The sequence below is a fragment of the Neofelis nebulosa genome, chromosome 2, assembly GCF_028018385.1.
Source record: "Neofelis nebulosa isolate mNeoNeb1 chromosome 2, mNeoNeb1.pri, whole genome shotgun sequence".
NCBI lineage: Eukaryota > Metazoa > Chordata > Mammalia > Carnivora > Felidae > Neofelis > Neofelis nebulosa.
In genome coordinates this window covers 114,248,311-114,263,875 of record NC_080783.1, presented here as the reverse complement: position 1 = coordinate 114,263,875, position 15,565 = coordinate 114,248,311, and the positions used below count along the sequence as shown (strand labels likewise).

Sequence of the window (15,565 nt, the reverse complement as noted above, 5' to 3'; positions counted from 1 at the left end):
CAATTCCAGGGCCAACATTCCCAGGAGAGAGGGAACAGGTTCTATGAAGAAGAGTCTAATGTGAGGAAAGATACTGAAGTCTGTGGAAAGGAGACAGAAACACATATACACAGATATATATACACACATCACACACATATATGTGTACACATAAACATGGATACATGGACATATGGACACACACCCCACACAGACTCAAAGACACATACACATATCACACATGCCTACACACATGTATAAGCATATAATATGTACACACAAACATGTGTGCACATATATACACAGACAGATACACACATTATACATGTCCATACACATCATTCATTCACACAAGCATCACACATGGACACATACACATCACACGTGTGTACACACATCACACATGCACACCTAGCCACATACACATGAAAGAAAATATGAGAACCAAAGCTCAAATCTGGAGAAACCTATCTACAGTTTTCACTATTTTCCAATCCCAACTCAAAACACCTCTTCCAAGAAGGCTTATTCAGTGACTCCTTTTCCCTGCATCCCCTTATCCCATGGGCACTTGGCTACTATTGCCCTAAGTGACTTGTTTTTCAAATGCCCCATTAAACTGCTGACTCTTCCTCTGCCCCTTACTCCTACTCTCCCACACATACACTAAAAGGTTTGCAACAACATGAATGGAGCTAGAGAGTATAATGCTAAGCGAAATAAGTCAGTCAGAGAAAAACAAATACCATATGATGGAATACTCATAGATGGAATTTAAGAAACAAAACAGATGAGCAAAGAGAAAAAAAGAGAGAGAGAGAGAGAGGCAAACAAGAAAACTATAGTTAAGAAACACTCTTAACTATAGAGAACAAAGAGATGGTTCTGAGAGGGGATGGGCAAAATAGGTGATGGGGACTAAGGAGTGCGTCTGTGATGAGCACCGGGTGGAAGCAATCACTGTGTTGCAGACCTAAAACTAATATTTCACTGTAGATTAACTATGCTGGAATTAAAAATTTTTTAGAAGGTATTGTTTCTGACTGCACATTCCCAAGGGAATCCTGGCCCTGTGAGGAATAGATGCAGACAAAATGAAAACATTTGATGGAAAATAATGACTCTGTGGAGTTAGAGTCAAGGGGAACTGAGGCACTAGGTTCTGCACGAAGAGTCATCGGAGATGAGAACTAAAGGATTGGGGATTGGGTCTCATGCAACTAACCTTTCTCCTCACCTACTATGAAGCCACTCTGTGCACATAAAGGAAGATAAAGATAATTAGCAATCTGTCAGGGAGACAACAAATACCCACTGAAATTCAACAATGAGGTCTTAAGGGTAAAGAGGTTACAGGGCAGGTGGAAGTAAGATAAGGAGCGGGAAAAGGAGCACAGCCACTAAAACTAATGGAGGGCCATGGGGATATGTGCATGATGAAAATGTCACATGGAAAATCAGCACCCAAAATGGAGAGTTTATATGAAAGGAAGGTATAAGTAAGAAGGAAAAAGAGATGAAAGTACTAACCAAGACTTAACACTAATTGTATTTAAATACTGGAATTAAATGTAACTTGTTTTCTCTGCTTTACTTTTCAAGTTATGGTGAGGCTACTTGGTTTTTGTTTTGTTTTTCTTTGTATTTTACAACAGAATGATTTACTAGAAAGTAAGGGGCCAGTTCCACCACAAGGGGATTCACTTCTAGGGAACATTCAGGAGATAAAATAATCCTTCCTCTGAGACCCAAAGTGATCTTTGCTAATCATTGAAGGATCTAAGGCAATAGTAGCTTGCCCACATGTTTCTCTTAATCCCCAGCAATTATATCCACCCTGGGTAATGATACTCTGCAAAGGTTACTCATAGCACAGGCCAACTTTCCTCACCCAACCCTCCTGCTAAATCCCTCCCTCCTCCTCCACAGCAAGCTTAGTGGGGGGAAATGCTCTTGGGGAAGAAAAGTACCCAAAATGCCTCTCACTGGAACAAGGCTAGCAAACAGGGAGGTATGAGAGTTTCTAGGCTCTTTTCCCAGGGGCCCTTGATTCTTGTCATCCCACCTAGTTTCTTCCCTATTACTACCTCTGATCCTCATTTCTCCTTCCTCTCTGTCCAGAGTGAGGCCCTGGGAAGGAGGGACCAAAAGAACACTGGACAGAACTCAGACTGACTGTATGCGTGGAGAAATTGAAGTTGGGGGAGGGGCGTGGGAAATGTGAGCCCAAGATCACAGGTTTAGAGCACAAGAACTCCCAAGACCCCAATACCTCAGAAGAGAAAAGATTCTAATCCTTAACCTTCAGAACAGACCAGAGACTGGGAAACCTCAGAAGTGCCCCCGGGTGCTGCTTCAGGCCCCTCCAGAAAGCTGACCACTGGACCATGGGTGATTAGTATCTCTAGGAAAGCATGATCCAAGGGATATTCTGAAAAATAAGAAAGGGAGATGATAGGGGAATCAGGCACCTTGAATGAAAGATGGGGGGTGGCAGGGGAAAGCAGCTTGCCATGACCAATCTATTTAAAGTAATTTCCATGGAAAACTAAATCAGATTGTATTTTCCCTGGGATATGAGGCTAAAATTCTCATCTCCTTCACTGATGAACAAGTACATATCAAATACTCTGAGTTAAATGGAGAAATGGAAAATTAGGAGCATCCAATCTTGCCTAGATGCTGCTCCTAGTCCAGGAGAGAAGGCCCTAGGAATCCACACCAGATGTGAAAAATGGTTCCATAGCCCTTCACCTTGGAACTCTCTGAGCATATGAAGGGACCCAATGGAAAAGTCAGTAGAGGCACACAAACCAAATTGTGATTATTCTTACATTTCTAAGCAATCAAAAGGTTTGCCATAAATCATCCACCCAATTTCAACAGCTTCAACTGTTGAAATAAGGTATAGTTTGAAGAATGAACAAAAATTAAGGATAACCAGCAAATGTGATGAAAGAGCTTTCCTGGTCAAAACACAGGCTGGATCCAGATTCTGGTCTTCAGTTGTAAATCCCATTAGCTGTCTTTGAGTCAGAGAGGTCACATCCAAAGCCTGCTGTAGCCCCAGGGAATTCCTGAGAGACCCATGTAAGAATTAAAATTAGATTTGAGACCAAAATGGAAAGAGCACTTACCTTGCCTTGATTTTCAATGACTCTCAGTAAAGGAGAGGTATATTGGTGCTGGTCATCTAAAGCAGCATGCTCCTGAAAGAATTTGGGTTAAAGCTTTAGGCCAAAGAGCCTAGAAGGCTGTGGGTCTGAAATATTTGTGCTCTTTCCTTCATATCGTTTTGATTTCCAGATTTTATTTGACTTGGGAGTCAGTTAAAGCAACGATGCATTATCTGCCCATGGATACTCAGTGGATTAACAGTGGACGGGCTGAACCAACATTCTTGGGCCACCAACTACCACCAGGCACAAAAGTCCTGAGAGGCCTCCTCTGACACAGCCTATCTTGGAGCAGGACAGGGCCCATAACTGCTGTTCACTGTTCCTCCCTGCTTGTAAAGTTTATATGTGAGCCCTCAGGCTATGCAGCAGCTGCCCACCTGTTGAAGGAACTCAGCATCAACAATTTCCTTCCAGGCCCAGAGGCTAGAGCACTCAGACCCAGGAGTTTACCTGAACATGTCAGCTCAATACTTTTACGGTCTTTGTAACTACTTCCTGGTCTCACTGCCAACACCTGGAGATGATCTTGTCAGGAGAAATCACAAATCCTCAGCGGAGTCTGCAGTGGGAAAAGCTTAGAATGGGAAGGCCAGAGACCCAGGCTCTAGTCCCGGGCCTATTGTGTGGCCTTGGGAAATAGTTTGGCTTCTCTGGCCCTTGGGTTGTTCATCTACCTCCAACAATGGTAAAGGTCTATCAGATGACCTCGACCTCCTCTTGGCTCCTACAGTCCACTAATTAACAGAACTGTCCTTGAGCACCTGGGAGCAACCACAAGAGTGAGATCTGTTCCCTGCCTCCTAGAAGGTGTGAACCTGAGCCTGCCTGGGATGTCATCCCCTCATTCTGCCCATATAGATTCAAAAAGAAGAGGCATGTAGTACTTGGAAAGAATGCAAAATTTGGAATCAAAACAACTGAGTCTGAATCCTGGCTTTGCCACTTAAAGGTTGGGGAAATGTAAGCAGTTCCATTAGCCTCTATGGGCTGATTGCTTTATCTGGGAAATGAGGATGACATCACTGAGCACACAGGACCCTTGTGAGGAATAGGCAAGACCCATATGTAGCAGCAGTCCATAAACACCAGAGTCTGTCCACACCAGAAGTGTCTAAGCCAAGCAAGTGCAGTCCCTGGGCACACTGCTCATCTTGCATGCATCTACAAGCTATTCAGGAATGCTGGAACAACTCTGCTGTGGGCCTCCTTCTCCATGCAGGGATGAGCTCCAGAAGCACGCAAAAGAGAGTCATTCAAAAGTCAACACGTCCAAATAAAGCTCCAGGATGCTATAAACTCTCTTTGAATCTTAGGATGCAAAATAAGGAACTAATGGGGACCCAGCTGTCAAGGACAGTTATAAGTTGAAAAAAGGAGACAAGGCTACTGGATGTGTCATTAGCAGGCTGTAACTGGTACAGTAGTTCCTTAAGGGATTGGAAAGGGAAAGTGGCAAAGAAAATGGAACCAGTGGGTGGATGGACCTAGGGAAGCTTCCTGGAGAAGGAATTCTAGCAGCCATGAACCACTAGAGAGCTGTCCTTCTCCCAGTTCTCTAACAAAGACAACCACCTCTTCAAACTGCTGACCCAGGAACGTTGGAGACAGGATGAATATGTACCCTGGAGCGGGGGGGGGGGGGGGGGGGGGTGCGGCGGTTCTGAAGCTCTGAGGCACCTCCTGGGCAGGACTAGAAGAGGAAACTTTCACAGTGAATGTAAACGTTACATTTAGGGCTTCCAAGCTCTATGCCTGCCCTGCCAATGCTCCTGAGCCCTTGCCCTGTGTCTTTTTTTATTCTTTACAAACCACCTGTTGCCCTTTAACCCTCAGTTAGGTAGGTTGTCAGCACTCAATCATGAGGAGACATGTGTGTAGCTTTAGACACATAAAGACTGTAATGAGTAGGCTTCTATCAGGCTGGGGGCTCCCCATATTCAAGAGCTGTGATCTCCCTTCAGACTGAGGATTGCCTGGGATAGGGACCATGTCCCCCCCACTCCCCACCAGAGCTGGGGCACCTAGGTGGCTCAGTCGGTTAAGCTTCTGACTTCAGCTCATGTCATGATCTCACAGTTGGTGAGTTTGAGCCCTGCATCAGTCCCTATGCTAACAGCTCAGAGCCTGGAGCCTGCTTCTGATTCTGTGTCTCCTACTCTCTCTGCCCCTCCCACACTCACGTTCTGTCTCTCAAAAATAAATCTTTAAAATTTTTTTTAAATTAAAATAAAAGAAGTCCTTTCATTTCCACCAGGATTCTGTGAGCAACTATTAATTCCTAGCACCACACTGAGCATTGAAGCATTTGCTTTCTGGTCCATCCCCTCTAAGGATACAGGTAAAGGCAAGAACAAAGATGTGATCTGTCAGGCTGCAGAACTCAGGTGTGCTAGCACACATTCAAGGTAAGTATATAAGGGTTATAAATCTTAAAAATATGACATATGAAGTCAAAAAACTTCAAATACCCAAGTGTAATAATTCTACAAACTTCCATCATTTCCTCACTGATTTGATGAAATGTGATCATCAATTGCTGTCCACACAGTATCTCATTACTTCTGGTCTCGAGGGATAAAATGGAGAAGCAAGCTCATATGTTCACCTCAGGCAAGGTTAACTTAGAGCCTACAAGATCTAGCACTGCTGTCAATACCATGTTGCATCAGCCTCTTCTACAAGTTAGCAAAGTAGAATGTACTAGTTAGAAAGGTTTTCTTATTAAATGCTACCTAGAATAGCAAAGGCAGGCATGGAATATCCCTCTCCAAAATCCACCAAGGAGATCCGTGCACAGCTTTGACAAGGTTTCTGACTCTATTAATGTTCAGTGTAGTACCCAGTACACTGTGTTGGCTGGATCAATGCATAAAGCTCCAGAATCTCAAATCTTATATATAGAAAGAAAGAAAATATCATATCTTTACATACTCCAACTGACATGGGCAATTTGAAGATTATTAGCTTTAAGGGATTACCTGCACTTGAGGCTTCCAAACTTGAGAATTTCATATAGTAACATTTCCCTCTCTTCTGTGATAGACAATTTTTATAGTTTGACAAGTAAGGACTTGAAACAAACTACAACCTCCTGGAGTTTCCATCACTTTTAAACAAAATGATATTTTTAACACACACAAATGTAGGAAGGCCATAATTTCAAAATAAAAGACTTTTCTTCTCAAGAATACACTACTGAGGGGCACCTGGGTGGCTCAGTCAGTTAAGTGTCCAGCTTCGACTCAGGTCATGATCTCACAGTTCGTGTGTTTGAGCCCCACTTTGGGCTCTGTGCTGACAGCTCAGAGCCCGGTGCCTGCTTCGGATTCTGTGTCTCCCTCTCTCTCTGCTCTTCCCCCACTCATGCTGTCTCAAAAATAAATAAACATGGAAAGAAAAAAAAAAAGAGTATACTGCTGATATCCTTTTACTTACATTTTCCTCCAGACTAGAGAACACACAGTAATGGGCCAACATGGGCCCACAGATCAGTGCTGGAATTGTACATGGTCTACACCCTCTCTCTTTCTCCAGTGCTTCCCAACTAAATAAAACCAACCTTTGTTATACCCATGGTAGTCATCTAGTTGGGGCTTATTTCCCTTCAAAATCTCACTGGTGCCTCAGCTTCAAGTTGAGAAACATGCTTTCTCCAATAGGTCCTGGCTTCTCCCTTCTGGCTAGTCTCTCAGGAGGAGAGCATCTGGGTTTGCCTGGGTTCATGCCTTTCAAACTAAAACTAGAGCCACAGGTTTCTGAAGGCCACAGTCTAATCAGGACCACTTGATCCTTAAAACTCCACCATAATTAACAGTCAATTTATTATTGGAGCTGTCATTTCAACACACAGATGGGTGGAACAAAGTTCAAATGCCATAATTTAGACAATAACAATTGAGTTCCAGTGATGAAAGAAGGGGGGGAGCATGCCATTCATACATAGAGGTGATGCTACTGATCCAGGGTCAATGGGGAATTTTTGAGTTATTTTCCCACAAGAACTTGCCTCAAGTTACCCATGGACTCCCTTCTGGCCTTGGTGTCCAGGGGTAGGCCACGTTGGAGGTAAGACTGTGCTGTAATAGGAGAAAACAATAAAAACAAAAGCATCACCTTCTGCACTTTATATAACTATTCCTGCTTCCTGAGTCTATGAAACAGGTATTATTCTTATTTGATAGACAAGGTCACTGAGCATCAGAAGCCTACTTATTCAATAGTCAACAAATAACTACTAAGTGCCTCCTATGTCAGACACTGGGTAAGGTGCTGTGACTTTGTCCAAGGTGACACAGCTGACAAGTACCATAGGGAGCACCCAAACCCAGTCACTTAACCTCAAGTCCCCTCCATTCCACGGCTGCCTCATAGGCTGAGGACACTGTTGCCACATAAGACCTCAGGATGTCAGGGCCAAAGGCCATGGTGGGAAGGACCACATGATCCTTCCTTGCTCCTCTGCAAGGAAAGTGAGTATCAACGATCAGAGGAATAAATCTGCAGAAATAAATAAATGTAGATACCCATGTTCCATTAGTAATAGCCCTGTCTATGGTGTAGACTCTTGGGCCAACTCTTGGGCCAGTTATAGCCCTGTCTATGGTGTAGACTCTTGGGCCAACTAAGAGTCTGAGACCTAGTCCTCAAGCACGGACCTCTGTTCACAGCATGAACCCTTTGTCATAGGTTGTGGAAACAATGTCTGCCATCCACTCTAGCCAGCCATCCCTGCTGCCACACAGTTGCATCAGAGAAGGGGCCAGTCACACACTATCTCAAGAATGCCAAAATCTTCATGAATGGGCCACCCTGTGCCTGTAATCAACAGACAGGTGGGGTGACAGCCATGGGTCACATAACTGAGGCCAAACATGAGAGGCTGGCCCAGATCAATAGATGAGTCAGGGCTCAGAGTATAAAACCTTGGGAGCTCCAGTGCTCCTAACATAAGCCAGCATCTCCTCTCCTCACTCAGCTCCTGGTGCTTCAAGTAAGTGTGAGTTCTCCTGACTCTCATCTTCCCAGCTAGTCTTCCCCAGGCCTGTGCAGGCTAGGTGGACTAGGGGACAGATTGGCAAGACCTCTGACCCCTTTGGAAACTATAGGACCTCTGACTTTCCAACTGCATTCATGTTTAGAGGGAATTCAGGCAGGAAGGCAGTGGGGGCTGAGCTGTTGCTGTGTGGATTTGTGTCTCTGATCTTCTGGCCAGAATAGGAACTCCACAAAGACAAGACTACCTTCTATCTCTATGGCACCCCTCTAGGAGCAGGCCAGTGATGGGCACAGAGGGACATTTTGCAGACTGCTCCTATGAGTGGGCAGGATGGACCTTATGCACTGGTCAGGAGAATAGGCTGAGTCTTAGTTCCAGAGAGTAAGGGAGAACAAGGAGAGTAATGCAGACAATACTGCAGATAGTGGATATTTGGGGAAGCTCAGGAACCCAGTGCCAGTTTTTCAGAGATGTTCTGAGAGAGAAATGGCATGAGATGCCATGGCACAACATCCTACTATTAATGGCCCCCATCAACCAAGCTTGGCTGTAAGCAAAGCCTACATCTTCTGGTCAGAGATTCTGATCCAAAGGACCACTGGGTCCTTTCCCCTGTGTACAGACAGGACCAGACCAGGGGGAGACTGCTTTTTCCGATAACTAGCTTCCGGATCATGGCTAGGCTCAGTGGGACAGACCAAGAGTTTGAACTAAGAGCTTTTGCAGAGAAGTCGGGGGGGGGGGGGGGGCAACAGCCCTCTGACATTCGGACAAACCTCCCTATGTTTTGTCAGGGATAGGTAAAATCCTCCACCCTAGGTGGAGGTTTGTGGGAATTTCTATTTGCATTCAGAGAATCCGTGTTGGGATTGGAGGAGGCATGAGTGATGAAGTGCTCGAACTGTCTCATTTTTCAGGAAGTGAGGATAGAGGTGGGACTGTGGGTTATTTGCTTCCAAATCACTCAGATGCCAAAGGCAGAGCTGGGAGAGAGAAATGCGAGCAGTACCTGGGCTATTTACTGCTTGGTAAAGACTTTCTGAGGGGGAAACGACTAATCCCAGGAGTCCCATAGGAGAGTTCTTCCCGGTCTAAACAGAGGGCATCAAGCCCAGCCTGGCCGTGCTGCCCTGGAGGATGATGGGCGTTTCCACGGCTGTCCCTGCCTCTTCCATGCTCTTGCGGTTGGTCCAGTGATGCTCCCTGCTCTCTTTCTAGGCTTCTCTCTCTCCTTAAACAAGATGTCTCACCAGAAAAAGCAGCCCACCCCCATGCCCCCAGTGGGCTGCGGGAAGACCTCCGGCGGGGGCGGCGGGGGCGGCGGGGGCGGCGGGGGCGGCGGAGGCGGCGGAGGCGGCCGAGGCTCCGGTTGCGGCGGCTACTCTGGAGGCGGTGGAGGCTCCAGCTGCGGAGGCTACTCAGGAGGAGGCGGAGGCTCCAGCTGCGGGGGCTACTCCGGCGGCGGCGGAGGCTCCAGCTGCGGAGGCTATTCAGGCGGCGGCGGCGGCGGCGGCGGTTCCAGTGGGAGTGTCAAGTACTCCGGAGGTGGTGGCAGCTGCGGGGGCGGCGGAGGCTCCAGCTGCGGAGGCTCCAGCTGTGGAGGCTACTCCGGGGGCGGTGGAGGCTCCAGCTGCGGAGGTGGAGGCTCCAGCTGCGGGGGCTACTCCGGGGGCGGCGGAGGCTCCAGCTGCGGGGGCTACTCCGGGGGCGGCGGAGGCTCCGGGCAGCAGGTTCAGTGCCAGAGTTACGGAAGCATCTCTAGCGGCGGCTGCGGCGGGGGCTCTTCCGGCTGCGGGAGCGGCGGGGGCTCCTCCGCCTGCGGGGGCGGCGGGGGCTCCTCCAGCTGCGGGGGCGGCGGGGGCTCTTCCGGCTGCGGGGGAGCTGGCTACTTCTCCTCGCAGGAGACCACCCAGACCTCCTGCATGCCGCAGCAGAGCTACGGAGGGGGCTCTTCCTGCTCTGGGGGCGGCGGCTCCTCTGGAGGCGGCGGCAGCTGCTTCTCCAGTGGTGGGGGGTCGTCCTGCGGTGGGGGCGGCGGCTCCTCCGGGGGCGGCGGCAGCTGCTTCTCCAGTGGTGGGGGGTCGTCCTGCGGTGGGGGCGGCGGCTCCTCCGGGGGCGGCGGCAGCTGCTTCTCCAGTGGTGGGGGGTCGTCCTGCGGTGGGGGCGGCAGCTCCGGTGGGGGCTCCGGAGGTGGCAAGGGCGTCCCGATCTGCCACCAGACCCAGCAGAAGCAGGCGCCTACCTGGCCAAGCAAATAAGGCCAGTTGGACGCCGCGGAGACTGAGGAGCTAGAGCCGTTTTCCGTGGGCGCCTATGGGCTCAGCGCTCTCTTGATATTGCCGAGGTTCCCAAATGCTTCGTGTGTTACACCCAGACGAAGCCTTAGAGTTCTGGGGCTGCTTCTTGTTCTGCAGGTTTTCCTCTTTGGTTTCTGTACAATTACCTCCCAACCCCAGTGCCTCCTCAGTCAATAAATTTGCAATTCATGAGAATTTCTGGGTTTTAGTCACCTTTGTATCTTCCAAGTCACATTTCATTCATTTCCTTTCCTCCGTTCACTCATCCGTCCATATATACATTCATTCAACAAATACTTATTTTTTGGGGGGAAGGGGGTCAGCAGAGGAGGGAGGAATGACTGGCAACCAGAAGCAAAGATGTGAGCTCTCTGTTTTATTGCTTAAGATGGTGAGGTGATCCTCAAACACAAAGATTCTGCGGACAGATTTCCATGAACATCCCCTAGTGGGTTGGATTGCCACTCTGGGTCTTCTTCTTGAGCTCAATGCTTTTTAAAGACAGGTCTGCCCTGGGGAGATGCTGTCTCGCATAGTCCAGAACTTGCTCTGCAAGGTCTGAAGGCAGGGTGGCTTCACATGAGGAGCATTAGCGTATGCTACCCAGACTCACAGGAGAAAGAATAATTGTATATATGTGACTCTCTACAGCGTATGAGATGTTTACTAGGTACCTGTAGGGAGAGGAGGAAGTACAGGAGCTGTTTCCTGGTCTCTTAACGACGCTTCACCTAACTTAGGAACATACAGCGTAAGTGTATGCAAAAAACATACCAGTACCAGAGAGGTCATGGGGAAACACAGGAAGCATACCAATTAGCAAGGAAAAAGCTCTAATTGCTCTGTTAATTGCATAGGTCTCAAAAGAGATGTAGAGTATCAGTCTGGCCAAGAACTCTCCAGGCCCCATTTCATATCTTGATTCTACTAGCTCTAGGTAAATGTTAACTTATTGATTTACCTGGAGCAAAACACCTGCTACACCAAAAATCCAAAGTACTCTCCTTACCCAGTCATTGCTGGAGACAAAAAGACAAATTATCCCTCCCCAGTTCTTCCATTTAGAGAGTCAAAACAGGTAGCAGCTTTAAAGACCCAATAGTCCAACCACTGCATACTATATATACATATACATATGTATATTTTTTAAATAAAAGTAAGACGTTTAGTTCTGTGTCAGATGGAGTAGATGCACTTCTTATCGCTCCAGCTAAATGTAACTAAAATATCTGGGCATAATATATTTAAAAAAACATAAGGACAGTCTAAAAGGTGGAGAGAAGAAGGCAGAGTAGCTAGGGTCCTCAGAACTTGAGGACTGACACTGTCTGTGGTAAGTACCCTGGGTTTCCTTTTTGCTTCCTATTATCTTAGATTGGGCACTGCAAAGTCTGCAACCAAGAAATACCAACAGGTGCAAACAAATACCTCCCACCACATCCAAAGGACCAAGAAACATGACCTAGAGAGGCAGAAATATTTTATGATAATATCCACCTTACTATAACTAACCACCCTGGAAAAAAAGAATGAGAAGATTGGACTTCTCCTTTCCAGTGGTAAGACGATAACACCCCCTATGCACACACTTCCTTCACTGGTGTAGTATTAGCAGAGACCTGCTGTAATATAAGATTTGAATAAGATCCAGGGTCTCAAAACATAATGCCTGAAATGTCTAGCACACAATAAAAAATTACCATACCAAGAACCAGGAAAATCTCAACTTGAATGAGAAAAGACACAATCAATACCAACACTGAAATGAAACAGATTTTGGACTTTAAAGATATAAAAATGCTTCCACAAGAATTTACAAACACACTTGAAAAAAATAGAAAGTCTTGGCAAAGAAATGGAAACTATAAAGAAGAATTAAGTGAAAATTTATAATAAACAACTGTAGAATTAAATTTTAGAATTGAAAAATATAAAATTCACTGGATGTGTTCAGTAGCAGAATGGAAATCACAGAGTAAAGAATCAGTGAACTCGAAAATAGGTCAGTAGAAATTATCCAATCTCAATGACAGAGAGAAAATAGGCTGAAAGAAAAGAAGAAGAAGAAGAAGAAGAAGAGAGCTTCAAAAGCCTGTGGGACAACACAAGAGCTAGCATTCATGTAATCAGAGTCCCAAAAGGAGAAGAGAATATGGGGCTAAAAAATTTAGAATAAATAATAGATCAAAATTATGTAAATTTGGTGAAAGACATAAATCTACAGATTTAAGAAGGTAAGTCAACTTCAAACAGGATAAACCCAAAGAAAGCCACACCAATACATCACTCTATAAAAATGAATTTAAAATGAATGAAAGACTAAAAGTTAAGACCTGAAACTATGAAACTCCTAGGAGAAAGCATAGGGATAAAGTTCCTTGATAATGGTCTCAGCAGCAATTTTCTGGATATGACAACAAAGCATAAGCAACAAATGCAAAAAGATAAATAAATGAGACTACATCAAACTAAAGTGCTTCTCACAGCAAATGAAAAACCAACAAAATGAAAAGGTGGCCTACAGTATGGGAGAAAATATTTGCAAATCATATAACTGACAAGGGGTTATAATCTAAAATTTAGAAAAATAACTTACAACTCAACAGCAAAAAAAAAAAAATTAACAACTTAAACACTGGCAGAGAAGCTGAATATACCATTATCCAGACACACCAATGGCCAACTGGTACATGAAAAGGTACTCAACATAACTAACCATCAGGGAAATGCAAGCCAACATCACAATGACATATCATCTCACACCAGTCAGAATGGCTATACTCAAGAAGATAAGAAATAACAAGTATTGGCAAGGATGTAGAGGGGAAAAAACAAACAAACAAAACCTAGTGCACTCTTGGTGGGAATACAAATTGGTACAGCTGCTATGGAAAACAGTATGGAGGTTCCTCAGAAAGTTAAAAATAAGATTACCATTTAATCTAGAAATCCCATTTCTGGGTATATATCCAAACTGAAATCAGGATCTTGCAAATATATCTGTATATACAATGTTCACTGCAGCATTACTCCCAATACTTAAATGTCCATCAATAGATGAATGGATAAAGAAGACCATGTATATGTGAATATTATTCAGCCAAAAGAAAGAAGGAATTCCTGCCATTTTCAACAACTTGGATGGAACTTGAGGGCATTATGATAAGTGAAATAAGTCAGATAGAGAAAGACAAATACTGTATAATATCACTTATATGTGGAATCTAAAAAAGACAAACTCAGAGAAATAGAGCATCCTCATGTTTATCAGGAGTTGGGGGGGTGGAAAAAATGAGGAGATATTGGTCAGAGAGTACAACTTCCAGTCATAAAATTAACAAGTTTGGTGGTCTAATGTAAGTATGTGATTATAGCTAATAATCTTGTAACATATACTTGCAGGTTTCTAAGAGAATAGATCTCAAATATTTTCATCAGAAAAAAGAATAGGTAACTATGTGACAAGATGGAGGTAGTAGCTAATATTATAGTGGTAATCATTTTGCAATTTTTAATGTATCAAATCAACATGTTATATAACTTACACAATGTTATATGTCAATTATATCTCAATAAAGCTGGTAAAACATATAATAAAGATGCTTATAAGAGTTGTACACATAAAAGCAAAAGAGAGAGACAAAGAAATGATGTTTATAGCAGCACTCTCAACAATAGCCAAATTATGGAAAGAGCCTAAATGTCCATCAACTGATGAATGGATAAAGAAATTGTGGTTTATATACACAATGGAATACTACGTGGCAATGAGAAAGAATGAAATACGGCCTTTTGTAGCAACGTGGATGGAACTGGAGAGTGTGATGCTAAGTGAAATAAGCCATACAGAGAAAGACAGATACCATATGGTTTCACTCTTATGTGGATCCTGAGAAACTTAACAGAAACCCATGGGGGAGGGGAAGAAAAAAAAAAGAAAGGTTAGAGTGGGAGAGAGCCAAAGCATAAGAGACTGTTAAAAACTGAGAACAAACTGAGGGTTGATGGGGGGTGGGAGGGAGGGGAGGGTGGGTGATGGGTATTGAGGAGGGCACCTTTTGGGATGAGCACTGGGTGTTGTATGGAAACCAATTTGACAATAAATTTCATATAAAAAAAAAGAAATGAAACCCACACCAAAAACATTATAACCAAACTTCTGAAAACTAATGACAAAGAAAAAAAATCTTGAAAGCAGGTAGAGAAAAATGACACATCATCTACAGGGAAACTATGGTTTAAATGACAGTAGATTATTCATCAGAAACCAGGAAGGAAGGAAGGAAGGAGAGAAGGAAGGAAGGAAGGAAGGGAGGAAGGGAGAAAAGAAGGAAGAAAGGAAGGGAGGGAGGAAGAAACCATGAAGGCCAGAAAGAAGTGGCACATTTTTCAAGTGCTGAAAGAAAAAATTGGCAACACCAAATTCTATATACAGTGAAAATATTCTTCAGGAATGAAGGTGAGATATAGTCTCAGATGAAACAAAACAAAACAAACCAAAGATTGTTTCCAGCAGACTTACTCTCAAAGAATGGCTAATAGAAGTTCTTCTAACAAAAAGGAAATGATCAAAGAAAGCACCTTAAAAATACCAGGAATGAAGAACAATGCAAAGTATAAAATTATGAGTAAATTTAGGACAGTATCTTTCTTCTCTTGAGTTTTTTAAAAATAATATTGAAAGTTGTACCAATAACCAAAACATTGATGTAGTTCTCAATGTATGTAGAAATATTTAAGATAATATAATTGGGGAATTTAAGTAAAGGACCAAAATGGAGATAAGGTCTACATTTCAAAATGTCAATAGCAATAGTCTGTGATAAGTTATGTTGTATACATAATGTAATATCCACAGTAGCCACTAAAATAAAAAACTATACAAAGAGATACAGTCAAAAATATCATCATAGGTAAATCAAAATCAAATTCTAAAAAAAAAAGAAAGGTAAAATTTTATGGTAGTATAGCATACATTTTCAGATGGTCTCTAACTTACAATGGTTTGACTTAAAATTTTTTGATTTTACAATGGTGTGAAAGCAATACTCAGGAGAAACCATACTTCAAATTTTGAATTTTGTTATTTTCCTGGGCAGCTCCCGGTCAGCCAC

At 44.1% G+C, this 15,565-nt stretch overlaps 1 protein-coding gene across 1 annotated transcript in view; it reads left to right on the top strand.

The window, feature by feature from the left end:
* The window catches only part of LORICRIN (loricrin cornified envelope precursor protein), a 19,359-nt gene extending 8,713 nt beyond the window's left edge, over window positions 1-10,646 (top strand). Inside the window, exon 4 of the mRNA XM_058693223.1 lies at window positions 9,373-10,646. Coding sequence (XP_058549206.1) covers window positions 9,373-10,412 — 1,040 coding nt within the window. The 3' untranslated portion in view covers window positions 10,413-10,646. The remainder of the gene's footprint in view (window positions 1-9,372) is intronic.
* Window positions 10,647-15,565: the final 4,919 nt, after the last annotated feature.